The sequence below is a fragment of the Symphodus melops genome (assembly GCF_947650265.1).
Source record: "Symphodus melops genome assembly, chromosome: 10".
NCBI classification, from domain to species: Eukaryota; Metazoa; Chordata; class Actinopteri; order Labriformes; family Labridae; genus Symphodus; species Symphodus melops.
In genome coordinates this window covers 20142689-20165582 of record NC_136700.1, presented here as the reverse complement: position 1 = coordinate 20165582, position 22894 = coordinate 20142689, and the positions used below count along the sequence as shown (strand labels likewise).

Genomic DNA, 22894 nt, shown 5'->3' with positions numbered 1-22894 from the left:
TCCATACCACCCCTCAGACATCGTATCAGAGAGGAAACTGTGATGATAAAATCAGCCATGAAATCACACATCTGCAGCCACTCAAACATCTAGCATGTTCATGCAAGTACATACCTATTTCTTCCTATCTTTTTGCCACACACGCTGTGTTAGTCTTACACTTATCGGTAAAAAGGTAAAAAAAAAAAAAAAAGGAGAGAGAACCTTGCTACTCTTACAGGTCTTCTGAGATTGCAGGATCAGAGCTACATCTTTACTCCACTCTACTGTACTTTACAGTAAATCCTCAGCCCTAGTGTACGCCATTTTTTATTTATTTTTTTTTTTTTTTTTACTGACCTTCAGTAAAACCAACATCCTCTCAGTCTGCCAGCCAGCAGGAGCTCTTTTAGCTGCATGAATAACTCATAAGACGAGGAAACACTGTAAATTCTCAAGTCAACAGTACACTCTGAGGCTGATAAAAGACGCAGGCTGTTGGAAATGAAGGGAATATACAATCTGATGTCATGTCAATCTGAATGCAATCTTTGTAATGTGAGCTTTCTGAAAGATTAGAAAAATAAATGTTTGTGGAATGGACCATGCAATGCAATGAGTGATAGCAGTATACTCTTCGTCATGTCTAAAAAATGCTGCACTCCTGCTATTTCTTTTTTTTTTTTTTTGGGACCATGTTCCACCTTGGCTTGATAAAAGCGTACAAGTAGAGCACAAACATTACTTTATTTCATTGTTTTTTTTTTTCCATTGCTATTTGCTGTGATTCAGTGCACATGGGTAGATGAGGACTGTGATCTCCAGCTGTGCAAAGGGTCGCACTGACAAGGCAGGACCACAACGAATGGGCGGCAACTACAACAAAGCTGAGCTTGTTATGCATTCTGACTGCAGCAGCGCGGCTAAGATGCTTGGTGTTTGCTGAGACAGCAGATGACTTGCCTTGCTCTTCCTGCCCCTTGCTCAACCAAGGCAGCATAGACTTAATTGCCTCATTAGCAAAAGGGCCAGCGCGGAGTCCGCTTCTTCCACATTGTTCAATGTCATGAGTGCAACAGAGAGGAAAGGTTAATAGAGTAAACAGCATCTCTCTCTCCTAAATGGAAAAAATGTTTGTTTTTTTGGTTTGATGGGTCAGTTGCCAAAAGCTTCATTTCACTCCTCAGTGACACAATTATGCATGTGATTTAATCTTGTCTGCCTATTACTAACGTTATCATTCCTTATTTCACAGTTTATCTCAGCTTGCTGTTGCTGTGTGGTAACTCCTAAAGCTGTCCTTTTTTGAGCTTAGACCAGTTGAGTCATCATGCCAACTTTAATTATTTTAAAAGCTTGAATTTGCAAACTCTGCTATTTCCTCCTCCGCAGCGTCTTTGGACCCCAGACAGCAAATCAAGCCAAATGCTAACACTGTTGATTTCCCTCTTGAAGAAAGACACACAAAATAAAATGATGTCTGCTGCTGAAAGAAAACATGATGTGTAATAAAACCCCACTCATGTTTAATCATTTTGGGAGGGAGAAACAAAAAAAAAACAAAATCACAGTAAGGCCTGGTTTACATTCACTGCTGCACTGTTCACACACTGAAGAGCCTCCGTGTCCTAACTCAGGAACCACAATAAGACAATGTCAGTCAAAGTTTGACAGTGTAGACAACAGTGCCAAACCATGACAGGCATTTTGAATGAACTCCTAAGCCTCTGTCTGTCTCCGCATTACAGATGTGGTGATCTAAAAGTCAGAGAAATTGTACAATGGGCCAGGCTAAACAAGATGGCTAAAACAAATGGAGGACAGATGCCTGCCTGGGAGATATGATTGGAAAGTTGTTGGCATCAATTTGCTGAGTCTCTGAGGTGCACTCCATTACTGCAGAGAGCATACACGACCACATGAGCACCACTAACCTACAGCTGCAGAAAGTACTTGAGAATTAATACGAGTGTTTATCCGGCAGTAACAAGAAAAACTATGCTCCATGTTCACTATAAGTGCATGCAAAGCCAGTGCTGCTCTCTTGCTCATGGAGAAATCTTTCTCAACGCAGTGCCCTGCATGATACATACATAATCCTTATTATAGATATTTGACGTTGTGTTTTTAAAACAGCCTTGCTGACGGGCACTTTAAGACAGAGGCTACTTTTAAAACATATACTGCTACGCATCTGCATGAGCAGTATAGCGTGAAGGCTCCATTTCATCAACAAGTCAAGTCTAACGAGTCGGAAAAAACAAAGGTGGTGGTGCCATCTGTTCTGCACCACTTTGCCTGGAAAGGGGGAAAGAAGTGGGAGGAAGAGCGAAAAAAAAAGAAGCATTTTCCACACTGCTTAGTTTGACCAAAGCCTGGGCGACATTATCTCCTGTGGAAACAAACTTCTCAACCTTTCTGTCTGATAAAGACCCCTGTCTCAGTCATTTGAAATATGGAGGTTACAGCTGTAGTGCAATCAGGCCATTACATACTTAATTTGTGGACAATCTAGCAGTTGATCAATGGTATTCAGTTTACTTTTTTTTTTTTTTTATCTCTCTGCTATGAAAGACCAAATGGATGTACATTGTGGTTGGATAATTAAACTATCCATCAAACAACCTCCAGTGCAAAGGAACAGAACTGGCAAACCAAGACTAGACGTTTGTAAAAGTATTCTACAGTTTAATGAATGTGGTTTTATCTCCATAAAAGATTCATCTGCAGAAATGGATGTCTAAGAGTTTTAAAGGTTTTTCCTTACACCCAATAAAACATATTAAGCCCACTATTTAAAGTTTCTGCATGATCAACTTTTTTCTCTCTCTCACACACAGCAAAGATCTTAATTGGACAGATGGCTGAGTCCTGACTTCAGCTTTCATGCACTAAGAGTGAAGGGGATCCTCCAGATGGTGTTCAGGTCTTGTGCAGGTAACCGCTTTGTCTTCCACTACTCTAATCAATGGCCACCAAATCCCCTCCTTTCCAAGCACCATCCATCTTTTGGTCTTTCCAGGGCTGTTCGCTGATGACCAAAAAGCGGCTGAAGATAAATGTTTAAAGGGCAGAAGGGCCTCTGCTGATTAAAGCCACTAACGCTTTAGGGAAGGCTGGCAAGCAAAAGAGGAAATGGAGTGAGGCAATGGAGCACGCGCTTTCAAAACACCTAATGGAGTGTCCTGCTTGCTGGGCTAATAAACTGCTTCAAATTGAAAGGAACAGCGGGCATCTAAATAGAGCGACTTGCAACATTTCCTCCTGTTCATTCAGTCAGCTCCCAATTGGAAAAGTGGGAGAAAAGAGGAAAAAAATGGCCCTGACTTGCCTTTGTCGGATGCAGTACAAGTTGCTTTTCTTCTTCTGCAATCAATTCTGTGACTTGAATTACAACTGAATATGATGTAGAGTGAAAGAAAAGGTCATTTTTTTGTGTGCATTGCCACCACCCCGGGATACATGAAATAAATGTTCGCTTCAGAATCTTTCCTGTCTGCATGAAATATCCTTTGCTTTAAGATTTATGGGGAAGACACCCAATGGTCAAAGTCTAGCTGTGAGCTGTATTCTCTTGCTAGTTCTTTTCTCAGCAGTATGATACTGCTTGAACGTCCACATTGATATTGGGACGTGATAATCAATAAAAACACCATGAAATGAGGCACCCCACATGTTCGGCTCTGAAAAGTGCACCTCATGGCCACTGTAAGTGCTAGCAAAGAATGATCAGGTGTTTGCAGACAGTTTAAGATTTTTTTGTACAATATACCACTCACTAAAAATGACAGATCTGCAAAGTTTAGCCTTCCCCATCGGTGAAACCATCAAACTGTTCGACCAAGGTCCTGTCTGCTTTAGTAAGAGAATAATATAAGCTGCACTATGTGAAGCATTCGCTGTATATGAGCTATTGCAACATAAAGGGAAGAAATAAAGGCTTACATTGTGATGAGTCCAGGGGAAGCAAGGAATAACAATATAGAGGCAAAATAACAACGTCCACAAGGAAATATCCACATGTAAAGCGAGGGTTAAAAACAGACTGACAGAGAAACGTGGGAAGGGACAGAGAATTTGGTGTCATCTCATCACACACAGCTGAGACTATTCAGACACAGGTGAGACTAATCAGGGCCAGGTGGGGAAATGGGCGGGGCACAACATCTCAAAGGCTGGAAAATAAAAGAAACAAATTAGGGACAAAAAAGACAAAAATAATTACACAACTTAATGGCGATATTACATGTCACGAGCTTTCTCTGTTTACCCTCTGGCGTACTAACAAGCTTTAAGGTACAGAAAATCCTTAAAGCAACATACATGTTTGACCGCTAAATAACACCACCAATGTCACTCCTGTGAATCTCATTGGGGATAAATGTTTTATCAATAGTTTGCTTTCTACCTCCTTTGTGTGTCATTTATGTAAGTACTGTGGTAAGCGGCTTGCAAGTGAAAGAGACCCCAGCAACAGGGATTTTAGTTTTTGAGCTGTTTATTTTTCTGCACAGTTGGAACGCACAGCTGCACAGAAAACACAGATATACCTGGTTTCAGGGACAGGCAACACAGATCAAAAGCATGTTCTGCTAGGAGAAGACAAGCCAGACAGTTTTATTTTGCACAGCCAGTTTTCAATATGGCAGAAAGCACTTGAAAGCACCACAACAGAGCAGGAAGCGCTGAGATAGCATCTCAGCCCCCCCCCATCACCGATAAACACATCATTCTAAATGTTTTTTTTTTTTAAGATGCATGAATTTTGATCACCTCTGCCTTTGAAGCCCAAGAACACTCTGGTGATGATGGATGGAATTCCATTTTCTGCAATGTCAATAGCTGCATAGAATTAATATCTGACAGACCTTTAGTGGGATGAATCAATGGGAGACAATTCCATGCTCCACCTCGCCGACAACATCAGCATTTATCTCACCGCTTTGTTCATTCTTTGATCTATTCACTGCTTCCATAAAACAATCCTAGACCTTGATAGAAATATGTATGCACACAAGCTACAAATCGAGTCACATTTTCTAAGAAAATAGAAAGCTATAATTGCACTTGCTCCATTGACTTTCATGGTTATTCGCAACTGCAAGTTAGGCAGACATCCTCCCTTTGGAGGAAGCTGCTTTGGCTCCAGAGATAACAGTAAGCTTGGGGGGCATTGCAACATTCCAGTGTCAAAGCTAACCAAGGTTTTAGAGGGCTACTTTTAGTCTATGGAAAGCTGATCTTAAATAACCCATTGGTTTGAAAATGGGTTTGTGCTTAAGTTAAGGTATGCAAGACTGGGAGTTTTATAGCCATGATGCTATAATGCTAATGCTAAACCCATTTAGCCACTAAAATTCTGTTAAATATTTCAATCACATGGTTAAGCAATATCTGCTTAGGTCAGTTATTGAGAGCCTTGCGCTCACCTCATAAAAAAAGTAACATATATAGGCCTTACATATATTTTTGTGTTGCCCTAATTACATTTGTTTTTGAATTGTTTCATAATGAATTCACTTAAACGTATAGGTCACAATTTCCCCAGGGCCAAAGTTTGGGTTCATAATTAGCTTTATTAATCTGACCAACAGTAAAAACAAGGTGACAGTTTAGAATTTAAAAACTGGAAATAGCAAAAAAAAAAAAGCAATCAAGTCAACAAAATTATATCACCTTGAAGCTGTGTACATGTTACATACTGTACTTTATACTTATACATATTATAGCTAAGAGTGAAAGCCTTTTGTGAAAGATTTTAGTACCAATTAAACAGAGAGCGGTATCAATCTTTGTTTATGTTAAACTAAATAAGCATTTTTTCCAAAGACATGACCCTGTACCTAGTGTTGTCGTACTCAAAATTTGTCTTGGTCTGAATCAGTCACGAGACCACTTTTCAGATGGTCACGTTCTCGTCTTGTCTCATTCTCAGACTGGAGGGACTTTTAAATCAAGACCAGTCAAGACTACCACTGAAAGGCTGTTCTTCCATGTTCTTCCAAGGCTGTTCCAGTTCATGATTACTTTGATTTATTGATTGTCTAAAACAGTGGTGTCCAAACTTTTTTTCTTGCGGGCCAAAATTGTCGCGTTAGAATCGCTCACGGGCCCCAGGATTTTTTTTTGGGGGGGGGGGGGGGGGGTTTAAATATTGGAAGGAACTTTTTGTATTTTGACCTCTTCAAAAAATAATGTAAATACACAATAACTAATTGCAGTGGGAAACTGTTGTGTTCTAATTTTTTGGAAAGAATAGTCAGGCTTTTATAGGTCTCCCTCGCTAACATGAAAAAGAAAAAAAGAACGAAATATGCCATCTGATGAGGCCTGGGGCCAAAATCTTCTGATTCTTCGATTTGAAGTCAAGGGCCACAAAAAATCCACTCAAGGGCCACAAATGGCCCCCGGGCCGCACTTTGGACACCCCTGGTCTAAAACAACAAAGAATTTAAATTCTTTTTACATTTGTAGTTTTATCCTTACAAAGATAAAGCCGCAACCATCCCAGTGTTAGAGACTAAGGTAGTGACACGCCCACTGCACACGCAATGAGGAATTTTCAGTCTAATGTATGGTCTTGGTTAGGGACGCTCGATATTGGCTTTTCTACCGATATCCGATATTGTCCAACTCTTAATTTCCGATACCGATATCACCGATACCGATATATGCAGGCTTTTCACATCAAAACTGTTAGGTAACAACAACATAAAATATCTCCTTAACACATTATGCCTAATTTTATTGTGATGCCCCACTGGATGTATATGTGAATGAAACATGGCTTTCCAAATGTACACACTGAGAAAAATAAGAAAACAACTTAAATTATGGAAAAAAGTACCATATTTATTTAGTGTTAGAGAGAAACCTTAACAACAAACAGCCTCAAACAACACCACAGACAATATAAAAAAAAGAAAGAGGCATATCTTCAGTCCATTAGTTGTAAACAAACATAGTCAATGAATGACTGGCCATAACTTGTCAAATAATATACTCAAACTGGGCTCAATCTCTTTTGAGAGTAACAAAATCCTCTCTCTTGATGCCTCCAGTACTCCAAAGGCAATCCTTTCGAGGGGATGGCTTCTCCTAGGTATGCATGCACCTAAAGAAAGAATAAAAAAGAGAGACAGGGAATAAATATATAACAGAATTCCTCCATTTCTTTAATAGAATTTCTATTATTTATTTTTCTTTGAAGCACTGACTGCCAAATGGTTATTGTATTCATTGTATGCAATGTATATTTTCAATGTGACGCACTCAGCACAGCAGATTAAATTTAGTTTGATGATTAAGTTAATCAATTACTCACCTGCGCTGTCTCGCTTGTAGGTGCTTGAGCTGTTGTTTTTTCTCAGTTGACTCTTTAAGCGACAACTGTGTGGTTTTCTTCGGTTTCGGCTGTTGCTTCTTTTCATCACTTTGCTGCGCAAATGTAGCAACTCCGCATGATTCTTCTTGACATGGGTTATTAAAATTGATGTATTAAAGGAAGACACCTTGTTTCCTCCTCGCATAACCGACGCTTTGCAGTCATTGCAAATTTATTATCCGTAGTTGACACTTGGAAATAGTTCCAAACCACGGACACCTCATTCACCGGGTGAGCTAACTTGTTAGCCACGAGTCCAGCGTGTTGTATTTGTTGTTGTTTAACGTCATCAAGCGCGCGCCCATAAACGTCCCATGCTGCGTTCATGCAGACTCGGAAATTCCAATATCGGTTCCAATATCGGTTGTAAAAATCCGATACCGATATTTCCAAATATTGCATTTTTAAGTCAATATCGGCCGATAATATCGGCCCTCCGATATTAACAGACATCCCTAGTCTTGGTTTTTGTCTTTGTCTCTATTTGCCTTCTTCTCTTGGTCTTGCCTCTGTCTCTATCCCTAAATGTCTCATTTAGCATGGTCTTGACTACAACATTACATGTAACCCTTTGTTTCAATCTATTTGTCCAGTCTTGTCCTATTATTTTTTTAAGATTTATTTAGGGGCTTTTGTGCTTTTATCAGGAAGACAGGACATTGGATAGAGTTGGAAGTCAGAGAGAGAGAGCGAGAGAGAGAGAGTGGACAATGGTATTTGGGAAAGAAGCCACAGGTCAGATTTGAACTCTCCAGCCTTGAGGACCGTGACCTCCTTACATGGGGCTTGAACCCTAACCACTATGCTACAGACGCCCCAACCCAGACTTAGATTGATTTTTTTTTCATTCACTCATTTTACTTGAACAGGATGTATACCTTTCTTTTTTTTTCTGTAGAAACTAAGTACAGGACTCCGGTGCAGGGTTATGTTGTGAGTAGTTTGAGCATGTGGCTCCAGTCAGTGTGGATGTGAGCCTCTTGAAAACATCTGTCAAAGATTAGCAGTAAAGTGAAATAGGCAGTTCCTGCTCATACGTTCCAAAATAATCTGGCACTCATTATTCCCAGTGACGGATGAAAAGGGGGAGGGTTTATAGGTCAGAAACACGACACAAACCCTGTCGAGGCCTGTCGATAGGCATGTGTCTGGTATTTACAAGAAGAAGTGACAGAAAGCCCATACTGAAAATGTTTTAGATTTCTTGGAAATCATAGAGAAACATGAGAAAGAGGATACAGATCTCAAACAAAGAAAAAATTTACAAAACAGCAAAGGAATTCAGGGCAGACTACCAGTGCGACCTTTAATTTTATCTCAGATGTCTTTGGCTGCTATAAAAATACAACCTGCCTTGACCTTCCACAAGTAGGAGTAAAGGCACTTACAGTTCAAAGCAGGTAGACTTTCAGCTACAAACACTGAACATTCGAATAAGTCATTCAGCCTGCTGCGACAGAAAAGAAAGACCTTCTGACTAAAAGCAAAACAATCAATGAAACATGAAGAATCCCTGAGGTATAAAAAAAAAAGAAAAGAATGGCTGGTTATTCAGGGAAGCACGGTGTCATTCAAAGGCCGATCACACCAGCTTGGAAAACGCTTGTGAGGCAAATCAGTGTTTGTTAATGATATGGGTCAATTGTTCTGAGGACGGCTGGACCTCTGTTCTCATCTGTAGGCATCTTCAGTCACCCTCAGTCGAGGTTTTGTATTCCAGACTGTTCTGCCCTTGCTGAGAAATTCCGATTTGCCATTTCTGCTTTGAGTAATACAATCCTCTGTTGATGGAAGTCTGTTTACACTTTGTTCTGCATGTCAAATCGCTGACATTGTGGTAGAAGGGAAGTCATTCAGCTATATTGAGCAATGCGCTGCGAGCTATTTGGTATTTTTCAGCTGCATTGTTATTGTACTCTATATCCTACAGCTTGGAGCAATATCTATAGGATGCTGCATCATGTATTATGCAGGTTTACACTATCTGTCTGCTCAGTTTGTGTATGAAAATACTTGTAAGGGTTGTATGCATCACGTCTATCAGATGAGTTCCTCTCATTTACTTGTACAAGCCAGTTTAAAGTGAGATGTTATTGTCATTCAAAGGATTCTGTTTTTCCAATGTGAGATGAAGGTTCCCTCACTTTGCGTGACTCCACACCGATCTGACAAAATGTGAAATATCTTGCAAGTTCCCGTTCCACAAACCAGACCTGCTAAATTCTTCCCATGCTTGCAAAAAACAAATACTGTCAACGATGAGAACACAGAGAGGACGCTGCATGTATGGTACGCTTAAGAATAATGCGAGCCAAAAGGATGCCTTAATGTATGGTAACTAAACGTCAAATATCCAAATGTCTCTGGGTTTGCAGGAATGTCAGAAGTCTGACTGGGTGTGTGTGGGAGTGTGATTCAGGCGCAAACACATCAAGATGTCACTTCATAACCTCTGGCTCAGGAGGCTCCTGTCATCTTCACATTTCAGAGATCCTCTGCCTACCCCGGCAGACATGCTAAATATAGAATGGGGACAGAATTTCTGTTTGGAGCCACTGCTCTCTTTATCTACATCTAATACTAGCATGCGTGCATGAGCACAATCTCTTCCCTGATATACAAATTTATGCATGTGCGTAAGAACACAGACATCAGTTCACACACTGATGTTTAGAGTAAATGAACTCCCACGATCACTCATGAAGCATTGTCTCATAGCTTGATGCTCACACTCACATGAAATGAGGCTGCCGAGGCTTTAATCTCAAACAAAAGCCGCTCATTCTTTTCAATTATAATACTGTCTAGTGACTTACACTCTGTTATTACGACTTGGACAGTCATTTTCAAATTCCTTCATTCAGAGTCATTTAATCCTGGAACAAGGACAGATAGGCAATCCATCACAAAGTCTCCTTTACCTCGCTGAATCTCCCACACTGCTCCTGAGTTAGCTTTGACCTTGTTCTGTTTCTTACTTAGTATCGACAGAGGTACAGAGGGGAGCTAGGAACTCTCCTTAGCAATTAATTGCGCTACTTATCTGTAATGTGAACAGTGGATATTACATCTCACACTGATATTAAATTAAGGATGTCTCAGGACTTGTGAGACCAAAGCCAAATAAAAAGGAAATGAGCTCCTATTAATGACTATTGATTCTTTTATAATAAAACAGCCACTTCCTCTCTTTACTTGGCCATGGTGCTGATCTTGGATTAAAGCAGGCTATAACTTTAGGAGAAAAAATGTCCTTCAGGCTTCCACAGCAGAGCAGCCTGAGGAGCTGCAAAACTTCCTGGTCAGGGAAAAAATGCTTTTTTGGCTGACACGCAGAATTTTATTTTTGTTTTTTGCATGAGAGACGCTTAATCCAGGTTTCAACTGTACTGGACATTTATCCTTTTTGATATCCTTTCAGTTGCACAAATTGTTTCTATAGTAATATTTTTTGACATGACAGGGGAAGGGGAAACGTGGAAACAACAACTCGTTTTACACAAGACTTAGGCTGACGGTTATGTTCAGAATAAGGAGCCATTATTATTTTATTTGTGATATGAATATTCACTATTCTGTCTTAGGTGTGTCAACTAAGTTTTTGTTTTTGAAATCATAATCATAATCCTCACCATGATCATTTTCAGTAGGGACAGGGATCACACTTTTGTCAATACCAAGGCAGATACCAACAAAAGTGTTGGTGTGCAGCGTCCTCTGCAGAGTCAGCTCTTTTAGTTAAAGCATGAGGGTCAGTGACCACATACTGTGAGTTCAGTGGCTGACCAATGTAAGCCTTAACAAGTCAGCATGTATGCAGGTCCACATCTCCCTCCATCAATTTTTCATACTGCTTGTCTTCTTCAGGGTCAGGGGAGACCGGAGCCTTTCCCAGAGTGCACTGAGCAAGGTGCAAGGTCCCCACCTGAGGAGCCGCATCAGTATTAATGTAACTGAATAATGGGAGGAGACAAAAACAACTCTTAACACATTTTCTGGCTCATACCACAACCCATATCACGTAGAAGCAAAAAAAAAAACCTGCTGTATTTCCAAAGTCAGGGAATGAAAAATTCAACATGAATGATCGAGCCCTTTGATTCTTTCCAGACTGCTCGCCCATGAACAGCAAGCTTCATGCATAGACCAGAGCACGACTATTGGACTCCAACCAAAGCAGGCGAGCCGCCAGCTCTCTGGTGCATTATTCCTCATATGGCCACTCTTAAACACTCTTACTTTAAACTCAGGGGTTTCCAAACTTTTTCATACCGAGAACTCCTTTTCTGAGTCATGTCTGACTATAACTACTATTAGGAAAATGTGTCTTTATCGCCAGCTACAGCCAGCAAGGGAAATTCCACTGCAGGTGATGAGACAGCAGAGGGGAGTGTGAAGCTCTAACTAGAAGTTGTTTTTACAAACTGTCTCGCAGCAGAAAGTTCCTGCTGGTGAAGTCGCAGTGGAATTTTACAATCCCTCATTAGCTCTCAACCTAAAGTCTCCTACAGGAACTTAGTACCTTACTAGAGAAAAGTAGTTACACAATCAGTATTGATTTTAGTGGTATCAAAGCTTCCATTTATGAGCACTGGAAACAAACATTTTCAATTACTTTTCAAGTCGGAATAAAACATGATTAAGTGAAAAGAAACCTAAACATCTTCAAAAACTATAAATACCATTTTCAAAAGTGGGACACCTAAGAAAAAGCTTAAAGAAAATATTTAATTTTTATGGCAGCTGAATTAAAACAAGGTGTTGTTTTTTTTCCCTCTACCCAAAAAAAAAATGCCTACACGTGTTTACATGCAGTAGGCCTGTTTTGGGAAGATTATGCTAAGTGTAAATAAAAGCAGATACAGCGTCAATAAATCTAGACAGCTGATTTAAAGGGAGGGGTCGGGGGAACTTTTATCCCCTTTAATTTCGCCCCTCTTAACGTTAAAGCTCTCCCAAGGAGCAGTCTATGGTTTGCAAATTTAAGGCGGACCTGCACTCATAATAACGTATTTAAATAGCAATCCTTTTGCGTACACTTCGGTAAAAGGGTGTGTATAGTGGCTTGAATTACATGAAATAAATTAATCCATTCTGACATCATTGTTGGCTGATAATATTTGCCAGATGTGTTAAGGCTCGGTTGAAACAATAAAGAAAGCCTAAAACACAATATATGCGAAAAACGACAGACATCAACATACCAATCGCCAGACAAACATGCTCCGCTGCTTTTTAAATCAATAAATTATCTCATAAAGGACAAGGGAAGTGACTTACCCAGAAACAAAGAGCGAAATATTGCAGACATCACGGCTGGAAATCCCATAAGCAACGGAGCTGGAAACAATGCGCTCAGACTGCCTTCAGATTCATTCAGGCTGACCTAAGTGCAGGCACAACGAAGCGGCACCATCAGCGGGTTGAGGAGCGAAATCACAGAAAAAACAAATCTTCATTGAACACATGAGTCCAAGGACATCATATGTTGCACGCGCCCGACATATCTAAGCCTCCCAAGAAGAAGAAACGTGGCTCTTTCTCTTCATCGTCACGTTCATCACAGGCTACTTGGCGTCAAATCAAAGTTCCCTGACTGTCTGGCTCTGGCGTGGGACGTGTTGTCTCAGGGTCCCCTCTGTCTCCTCCTCAGCAGTCTCTCCTCCTTTCCTCCTCCGCTGCACAAAATGCCAGAGAGGAGGAGGGGGAGAAGGAGGAGGGGAGAGGAGGAGGGCGAATATAGGTGGATGTTGAGGGGATGCTGAAGGATGGAGACCTCTAGAGTCTGAAGTTCACTTTCACAGCTCGAACGATCTGCAACAAATACTAAAAAGACTCGATGAGAAGATGTGAGTCCCCTTGAAAGGTGTCACGATTCCGGTGTATGGAGTTTCACAGTGGGCTTTAATAATGCTGATTAAAGAAAATACAGAACAGCACATATGATGTGTATTTTGACATCAAATAAAAACAATTTATTTGCAATACAGGTATTGTTCATTATGCCAATGAGTGGACGTGGTCTTCTGGAATTTTAGGACTGAAAATAGTTCAATATAATGAATGACTGAATGAATTTAAATGACAAATTTAATAAGCAAACATGTCAGCAGTTCACTTCAAGACGTTGTTGTCTTTTTTTTCTCAAAGAATTTGAGAAAAAATAGAAGATTTTTAGAAATTTAGAGATCATATATTTTCTTTTGGCTTTAGTTTAACTAACCAAGTGGCCCAAATCTAAAGACAGGCAATTTCCATTTAACTTTCATATAGAATGAATAACAAGTCTGTGTATTAAGAACCCCCCCCCCCCCCAAAAAAAAAAAAAAAAAAACTCACCATGATTGATAATTAGACATTGCATTTATTTTTAATTGATGAACAACATGTAACTATACACAATCAAGAGAAGGCAACCCTATTTATAAAGCACTGCATGCAGAGAGTAATTCAATGTGGTCTATTTTACAGAGTTATGAAATACCTCGTTCGGAGCATTACAAGAGATATGACATTAATACAAATTGACATGTTAAAATTAAAGTATATTATGTTACATGGACTTCAGCTTGTATAGTGCTTTTCTAGTCTTCTGACTACTCAAAGCGCTTTTACACCACATGTCACACATTTACATCCATATGTTAATCAGAATTCACTGAATTCATTGTTCCTCTTTCAGAGCACAACGAAATTTAAAAAATAGCAGCTCTCGTATAAAAAAGAAAAAGGAAAAACTCTGCAAGACAGTACAGGGGGGTCGTCAGATAATGTGCAAATATATGTAACTGAGAGAGATATGTGTGAAAATAACATAATAGTTCATAATAGTTAAGAGACCATCAGTATTAGCTAATCTTATTCATACACATTCATACGCCACCAATGAAGCAGCGAGAGAATTTGGGGTAAAGTACAGAGTAAAGTTGTAAAAATAAGCTCATTTGAAAATAAAAAAGGTTACATATGATGACTTATTTAAATTAAAAGATTGGAGTATACTTAGATGGAATGTGATTGATCCTTTGGGAAGGCATCAGTCAATGAAAATGTTTTAACTCCTGTGCGGTAGTTTGTTCCACAGGGGAGGAGCATAGAAACTTAAAAGCTTCCTGACCCTGCTTTCTTCTGGTTTTGGGCCCACTGAGTAAACCTCACCAACACCTGTCCAAACCAGAGGATCTGAGGGGTCTGATAGTCTGATTTTTTTTGGTCCAAGAACATTTGGGGATTTATAAACAAGATGTAGGTGAGGGATCTGGCAGCAGCCTTCTGGATGAGCTGCAGCTGGCTGTTGAATTTTCTTTTTAGTCAGACCTGTGACAATACACCTATACAATAATCTAACCTGCTAAAAATAAAAGCATGTACAAGTTTCTGTGTATGCAAGCAAATAATGTTTGCATTTTCAAAGTAATTACATTTTCACGCTAAACTAATATGATTATCATGAAGTTAGGAGGAATGCTGCATGTTTCAATTCAAAGGCTTTAAATCTTTTCTAGGGCTTTTTATACTTTGCAGGCTATGATGACGCATGCTTGTGATCAAAGGCGTTTTTCAACATCCGTTTTGAGCCAAGAGGCATATTTGTGTTTTTGTTTACCATTTTTTTTACATGTCCACCAGCTTCTCAATTATAGGACTATTCATTCTTTTAAAACTGCCACACAACATTCCTCTCATCTCCAGCTTTCAGTTCAGATATGTAACTAGAGCATCATGGTCTAAGTCAGGTAAACAAACAGCACAGGGCCAAGTGCTGCTCTCTGTGCTGATGGCTGCTCTCAGACCTTGGGACAAATTAATCCCCCCCACTTCAGTGTCTCAACAATCTACAGAAACAACAAAAGGATTTTCACTCGCCAGTGGCCCCTCTGCTCTCTTTCTTGCTCTCTCTCTTTTTTTCCCCCTGGAGTGGCCTGCTCTTCAGCACCAGCCCTCCTCCGTTCTTTTCCGTTCCAATAACTAGATAGCTTGAAACAATGTCTCACATGCACAAGTAGACACGCACACTCATGCACTCTGTCTCTGTTTTTTCTCTCTCCCCTTTCCACAATGCAAACATAGCGATACCAAGAAACACATGTTTACAGACAGCAGTTCCTGAGCCACAGTTCAAGCAACAAAACACACACCTTATTTCCAGATGTTGCAAGAGGCTAAGGTGATGTCCTTAGTTGTTTGTTGGCTTGGGGTTTTTTTTAGATTATAATAACAACGCTTTCTTGCTTTTTCTTCCCTTATATTGCTGTTTATCTTGGTATTTCCAGCTGAATATAAAAGGTCACAGTCTCAATGCACCCAGTTTCTGCAGAAGCCGGCATTCATAGAAGTCAGCTGCAGCAGTCTGTAGTAAAGTGCGAAAGGAAAAAAAAAAAAATCTACAAACTGTTGCAGAATCAGCTGTCACACAGTGATGGATGGCTGGCAGTAGCAGACGTGTTTACCTCTGGAATCACACAGTTCTTCTGTAATCAAAGCTCAGATAAAAACACTTGATTGAAAAGGCCCCTGATTTGAAACATATATCACATCTTTCTGTTATCACTATTCCTATGGGGGGGGGGGGTGAGATGAGATCCAGAGCCTGCAGCTGTTCAATGCATGTTCCAGTACTGATGTTATCAAGATTTCTCCTCTAAATGATGACCTCACTCTTGTATGAACATAAGATATGAGGGACACCATTGTTAATAGCAGTCATTCTGTGATTATGCTCGTTTTGCCTGGGTGTGGGTACTGCCATGGGAGGCGACTTGTCTGTGTTTGGTGGCTTGGCCTTGGTGCATGATATAGCACCCCAATGCAGATGGCCTCACAGATGGTTGATATTTATACCACGGGGCCTTGAAAAGTCACTAGTGTGGAAACCGCTCTTTCTCCCTGATTAGTTTCACATCACCAAGAACACAGCAATCCCAACACACCCATTTGTCACTGCTCTGAAAACATATGACCAGTCCTGAAATGTATTATGGGACATGACATTCTGGAGAAATGTTTGATATTGTTATAGGATAAATATCATTTTCTGTGTGGGCCGCCTCATTTTGGAGGTGACAGAGATGATGGGTAGTACTCTTTCTTCTTTTTCCAAGGAATGAAAACGTAATCCCCCTAAGTGCAACCTCCATGATTTTTTAAAAATCTTCCAGACTCAACATGGCTTGCATTTTAGCTCAGAGCACTTTTGACTTATGTACTTAAAGTGGATTTGCAATTTAAATTGGAGCAACAAGATGCACCTCGAACCTCCTGGCAGAGACGGAGTGCTTCGGTGAGAGTGGTGAACAGCTGTATCTCTCTCATCATGACATCACATGGACGTGTTAGTGTTTTGTTGATGCACGGAAGACACCCTGCAAAGACACGCGAGTGGGGCGTGCTGCCTTGCTTTGGCCACCTCTTTCTCTTGACCTCAGGGAGCGAAAGAAGTGGATAGTTAAAAGGATTCTTGAGTAACAATGTGAATCTGGAGGGAAAAAAAATCTATTGTTTAGGCCTATCTATTTTTAGAAACCAGTGTGATGCTTCGCTGTAAGTGTTTCACGGCTCGCAGATCCTTTATAATTTAATGAGGAAGAGGGCGGCCCTCACGGATTTATGGTGAGCATCTGAAGGCGGCATTGGCCACTCAGCCTATTGATCCAAATCGGATGTTTGTTTATGGGTCAGTTAAGCTCTTCCCATCTGTGCTCTACAACTCTACTGCGGGAACATTCAAATTGTCAGCTGCTTCTTTGGCTAATAAAATACATGGCCCCAAGTCATTATTCATTATTTGAGTTTCTCTTTTATGTCAGAGCAGATTGTGACAGCCAGTCGGAAATGTGTTAAACTGAAGTGTTATATAGTGCAGAAACAACAGCCATGATTTACAGAGCATACCCAACTACACTACTTTTAATGTTTGGTTTCCTTCCTACATGACATAATACCAAAATCCATAATCTTTTGACAAGGGGGGCTCACTTTTTGCAGACGACCTTCTTTGTTGCAAGGAAATGTATTGAACACATTGTACAACAATGAGTACTGAGGTCTGCACAGTCCAGAACTAAGTAATACACACACAAAATCTTAAATACATTTGCACATCATTTGGATGTTCCTCCCTCTGGTGGATCTATTGTAACACTTTTCTCCAACCAAATACCAACTTCCTATATTTTAAGAGCATGATATATGTCCCTCACATTGATAATCCAATGGTTAAGTTTTTCTCCACTGAACAAAAAAGATTTATATCCAAAAGATGGAGCCCTTTATATAATAAATGTATAAAAGTATGTTTGAAATTGAGCCCAGCTCTGATGGATAGTTTGTCGGGTGGCCAAACGTTGGGGCCTACATTGCCACCTGGAATCGCCCTGTTTACATGCACAAATACAATAGCAAATAGGCACATCTATTATTTGCACTAAATCCAGCACTTATTTTATTGCATTTTACAAATAGCTGCTTTTTTTATCATGCAATATTAAGATGCTTTTTATTCTTTTTTTTGTTCTTTGTCTACAAAAAGACTGTGACAAAAGGAGAGGGAGCAAATGCCTATTTTAGACCACATCTTGTCATCTCCTGTTCCACATCCCTGTGAGCACAGCGCTTGTCTCCTTGTAGTGTAAAGCCCAGCGAGTTCAAAAGTGAATGTTCCTCCTCAATTTATTCATGAGCCTTTCACAGGGAACATGAGGCAGAGCAGGATGGAGTTAAAAACATGTTATCATGCTCTAATTAAACGCGAGGCAAGGACCAACTCGCTCCCAGAAAGCCAACAACAAACCCAGTTTTACTCTACATAGGTCTGTGATGATGAGTTAAATACATGAGTTGAATGTGAATGATTGAAAGTATGAATGAATGAATTCATCACCCAAAGCAAGAGTAAATGTTTTGAATTAACCAAAACACACATGATGGTGCCATTTGGAGGAGGGAAATAAGACTGATTGCTGTTTATTTAAATTTGCATGACTCCATCTTTGGGAAAGGTAATAATGTTAAATTGTTGCCTGCCGCAGTTCAGGATAAACAGATCAATCACGTCTGAATATAATTTCCACCACATTGCATGCTGCATTCAAATTTGTTTATCCTCAGCCCTGGCATTTTCCACCCCAGCAGAAACAGGAAAATGCTGCATCAGGCCTGTTTCTCGCACACACAAAAAAAAGTCAAATACATTTTTAATTGCAGGAACTTGTTTAGGATGTTTACACACGGTTTTTCCTTCGTGCAAGGGCATGATTACACACCTCACTTCCCCTATCAAGGTGTCAGAAAGCTACAAACCTGCAATATCTCTAATATTACTTAATTTTAACCTAAAAAAAATAGCTAAATCAGTGATGTAATTTTTGTTATTCTGGACACTCAAACTTTCAATATGTAGAATTTTCCCACTAAAATATCTCAATTAATTACAAATGAACTAAACCTATATTACTTATTTTTTGTTGGGTACTTACAGTACATGACCTCAAATATTTCCAACAGTTATGTAAGTCAGAGAAATCTGTAATTTCTATAGTTGTATTTGTTTTCACTGCCAAATGACAGACATGACATGTTTTTGTTACCATGGACACCGGATGTGACCTTAAAAACCACTGTATAATGAAGGGGGAGCTGCATCTTAAAGTTGCCATACTGTTTCTGTATGTGCTGCTGTGATGAAAACGTAATGTTAATTAATACTTGGATACATTAGCTTATCGGTAAACATTCTTCTCCTTAGGCTGGTGACGGCAGGTCGTCTTCACAACAGTCAACTTTGAGTTCTTTATCTGGGGTTTTGTTGGAGCAACAGAGAGGAATCACTCCCAGTATTCCCCGCCAGCATCAACATCCTCTTTTGTTATTGTTTTGATTGAGAGACCCCTAGTGGTGAAATTTACATACTATGTGTTTAAACCAACTTTTATGAAAAAAAAAAAAACTTTGAAAATGCATACAGTTTTGGAAGGACCTTTTAGATGACAAAAATACAAACAGAACACACACACACACACACACACACACACACACACATATATTCTCTGTTCCAAAGGTCACCATCTCTAATAAGGTAAAAATGTTCAGACAAATGTTGTTTGTTTGATTTAAAAACTGCAGCTGCAACCCTGTTTTGACCACAGTTAAGTCATTTAAAGTATGTTAAATGAGAAAAACATGCTCATTACAGGGACATTTGAGGATCCTTTGTGGGGAAGGACACTGCATTGAACCAAGTAAATTAGCTGATTAGCCTCAGATTTAAAGGTAAATTGAATGCCTTTCTTTGTCATTGATTGCATTGCCTCTTCAGGTTTATTGACACAGAACACACAGAAAGCTCATAAGTGTGCTTAACAAACGGGGGCTGGCTTGATTGAAGGATGAGCAGAAGGGAGTGTGTGTGTGTGTGTGTGTGTGTGTGCGTGTGTGTGTGTGTGTGTGTGTGTGTGTGGGGGGGGGGGGGTGTAGTTACTTAAGTGCTTTGAGTGTTTGTTTAATTTGGCTGATTAAAAAAAATTCCTCTGCTTCCCCTCCCCCAGTCCAAATTCAACCCACAACCATTAGTGCTGCTGCTGGCCTCTCCTTGATGAAGTGGTTTTCATGCTCGTCATTGGGGGGGAGGGAGTGATGTGAGCCATATGGGCCGGAAGAGCCGCCATAAATCAGCAGACGCTTTGCATCATACTGTATGTCAGGTGTGGGTGACGCTGAGAGGGCATCCATCTTCCACACATCTCAATTCATCACTTGAGAAAATAACCAAGCAGTTGATAGACACGTAGAGAATAATGCACAGCAGTTTAAACAGTTTAAACTACAATAGTATACAAATACAGTATGTATGTACAGAACAATCTATTATTTGTGCTTTGGTAACCTGCACTCAAAGGCACAATCTGCACAAAAAGACTTGACTGCTTCTTAGATATATTCAAGGACATCTGGGCAAATTGATACCATGTGTTAAAAAGGTGAAGGCTTCTTCCCTGATGTCAAGGGGCTTTGGAACAAACCTGGTCCATTTGTCTGGTAAGTGACTGGAGGATGCTTCTATATCCGCTTACACTCCCTCTTGGCCCAGAGCCTGCAAGGTCAGTTGTGTGGTTTGTCTGAAAGAATTTCTTTGTACCTTAAGATTCTTCACCTAGGGAAGGCCTAAAAGATTTTAATGAATTAATCTGATAGGCTAAATAGAGCAGCTTAATGTCAACTAAAAGTTTGATTGCAGATTTGGCTTTTTAAATAATTTATGGCTATAGAAATGCAGATGAAAAGTCAAATTGATCACTGTAAAACACTGCTTAAATGCAAAGTATGTAAAATAATCCGCCTGGTGCTCTGAATCAAAACAATAACAAAAGATGTTGTGTCTTGCGGGGAATCTGCCATATCAGTCATGACATTGCATGTTATAATAGCCCCAGATAATTTGCTTTGTAGTTTTTTCCCCCCCCTTTCACTTTTGGTCATCTTGCTCTGGTTGATGGCTTTGCAGTAACAGTTACATCTTATAATCTTTATTTTTGTAATCAACAATACTCAGATATTGAAAATAAACATTTGAATTGTTAAAACTCTGGTTTTTAATGATATGAAATCTCATAATATTTGAACATCATGAGAACAAGTCCACAGTATGAGAGGCATTGAAATAAATAAAAATAAGAAAATAAAATAAAAAACATAGAAAATTGAAGACTTGGGTAAAAAAGGCATTCCTTAAAAAATGATAGGGCATTGAAGTGGGGTATGAGATGGGTCAAATGACCTGAAGGTCCATTTTATAAATCAAAGCAACTGGAACAACTGGACCTTGTAAACAAGTCATACTCACTAGTATAGCATCTAATATATATTTTTTCTAATAGTTTTCTCCCTAACCAGCCATGTGGTATGGTTCTCTGGAAAGTCAGTGAGTGAGTTATAATGGTTTTCACAATGGCTACTGTATGTAATCAACATACAATAGATAGCAATGAACGACTGAATGACGAACTTGTCCTTTTCTATTGCAGCAACTACATCTAGTGTCATTTATGTTTCTGGAAATCCATTTAAGGAAAAGGAAAACAGGAGAAGTTGTTCCTAATAAAACATGACTAACTCTTCTTTAAAGCTTGTGACATAAAACAAGGGCACACAGAGCTGAAGGTTAAACAAACATTGTGAATTTTCCTTTAGTTTTCAAACTAGACAGACACCATGATGGAGGATAACTTTGTGTATGCTTTGGGGGCTCCAAGAATAACCCTGCAATTGAAAAAAGAAGAAAAAATGAAAGAAAACATTTTCAAAAGGAGAAAATGGTATTGGTCACAGACAATTCAATGCCCTGAGTTGAGGACTAGTCTTAAGCCCAGGCAATTTTCCAGAGCAACCATGGGCTGAGGCGTTACTGATGCAGTGACCAGTGAAGCAAGATTATTTCTTTGACAAGCCCCACCAAGAAAGAATGACGAGAACTGAAAGTCCAGCGCAAGGCAATGATAACCTTATAGGGCAATATGGACCACATGGCATATACATCTAACTAGGCGAAGATTTCGTGTCACACAGGTGATCATGAGGCTCTGCTGTGCCTCACTGAGCCTGAGTTACTCTGAAAAAAGATCAGTGCCGCTTCATGAATGTCTTCTCATGGTTAAAAGGAGAAACACATCCCTGCCTGCAGCAGAAATGTCTCAGTGCAGTGATCAAACAATTAAAAATGGCTTTTAGAGAAATATCAAAGGTTGCCAGTAGTCTTAAGACTAAGACACATTTACAAAATGTCGCTCGGCACCCTCTCTCCCAGTGTAGATAGGAGGGCTATTTGGGCTACTTAGCGCTCTCGGTAGGAAGCTGCTTATCATGTGGAAGGGATTTTAGGACCCTCCACAGGCGTCCAGATTTACACACATAAACGAATCAATCAATTGATACGTCCACTCAAAAACTGTCCATACTGGTGTTCCGTTTTGCACGATTTCTTGACTGCAACAGCAATGGCATAAACACACACATGCATGCACAATTTAAACTGTTTTAAAGGAAGAATTCAATGAGTGAAGACGGGGAGAAATGCAGTAGAAATGCAAAGGAAATTAAAAACGCAAAGTGGAAGAAAAGGAGAGGTTTTTTTTTTCTGTTCTTGTTTTCAAGAGGCTGTCAGCAAACACTTTGAATGATTAGCATTGCCTACCAACTCGCATCAAATCTGTTTTCCTTGATGGATGGGGCTGTTATAGCAAGAGATGATCAAAAACAGAGCAGCGCCCGCATGGATAAAAAGTTCATTTCTGCTTATCACTGTTTCGATTTGTCACCTTTCCGGCTGCGAACACAAGTCTCCATCTCTGTCCTCACCTTTCAGGCTGGGTACAGCTTTCATTTATCACCAAAGTTAGAAAAAAAAAAAGCTTTTTTCCACAGATCACTTCTTCTACTTCGTGATGAAAGCACACATGTTAGTACTGGCCCTCTGGTGTTATCCCAGCCTAGCCATTTGATGTGAATCAAACAACTTCAGTCTGAGGCCTTGAGGTGCTA

At 39.8% G+C, this 22894-nt stretch overlaps 1 protein-coding gene across 2 annotated transcripts in view; it reads right to left on the bottom strand.

The window, feature by feature from the left end:
- The window catches only part of clmpb (CXADR like membrane protein b), a 79270-nt gene extending 66173 nt beyond the window's left edge, over positions 1 to 13097 (bottom strand). Inside the window, exon 1 of one of the 2 annotated variants that reach the window (XM_079354894.1) lies at positions 12644 to 13097. In XM_079354894.1, the coding sequence (XP_079211020.1) occupies positions 12644 to 12692 (49 nt within the window). In that variant the 5' untranslated portion in view covers positions 12693 to 13097. Of the gene's footprint in view, positions 1 to 3924; positions 5576 to 12643 lie in introns of those variants that run through there. The other variant, XM_079354893.1, reaches the window with a different exon arrangement.
- Positions 13098 to 22894: the final 9797 nt, after the last annotated feature.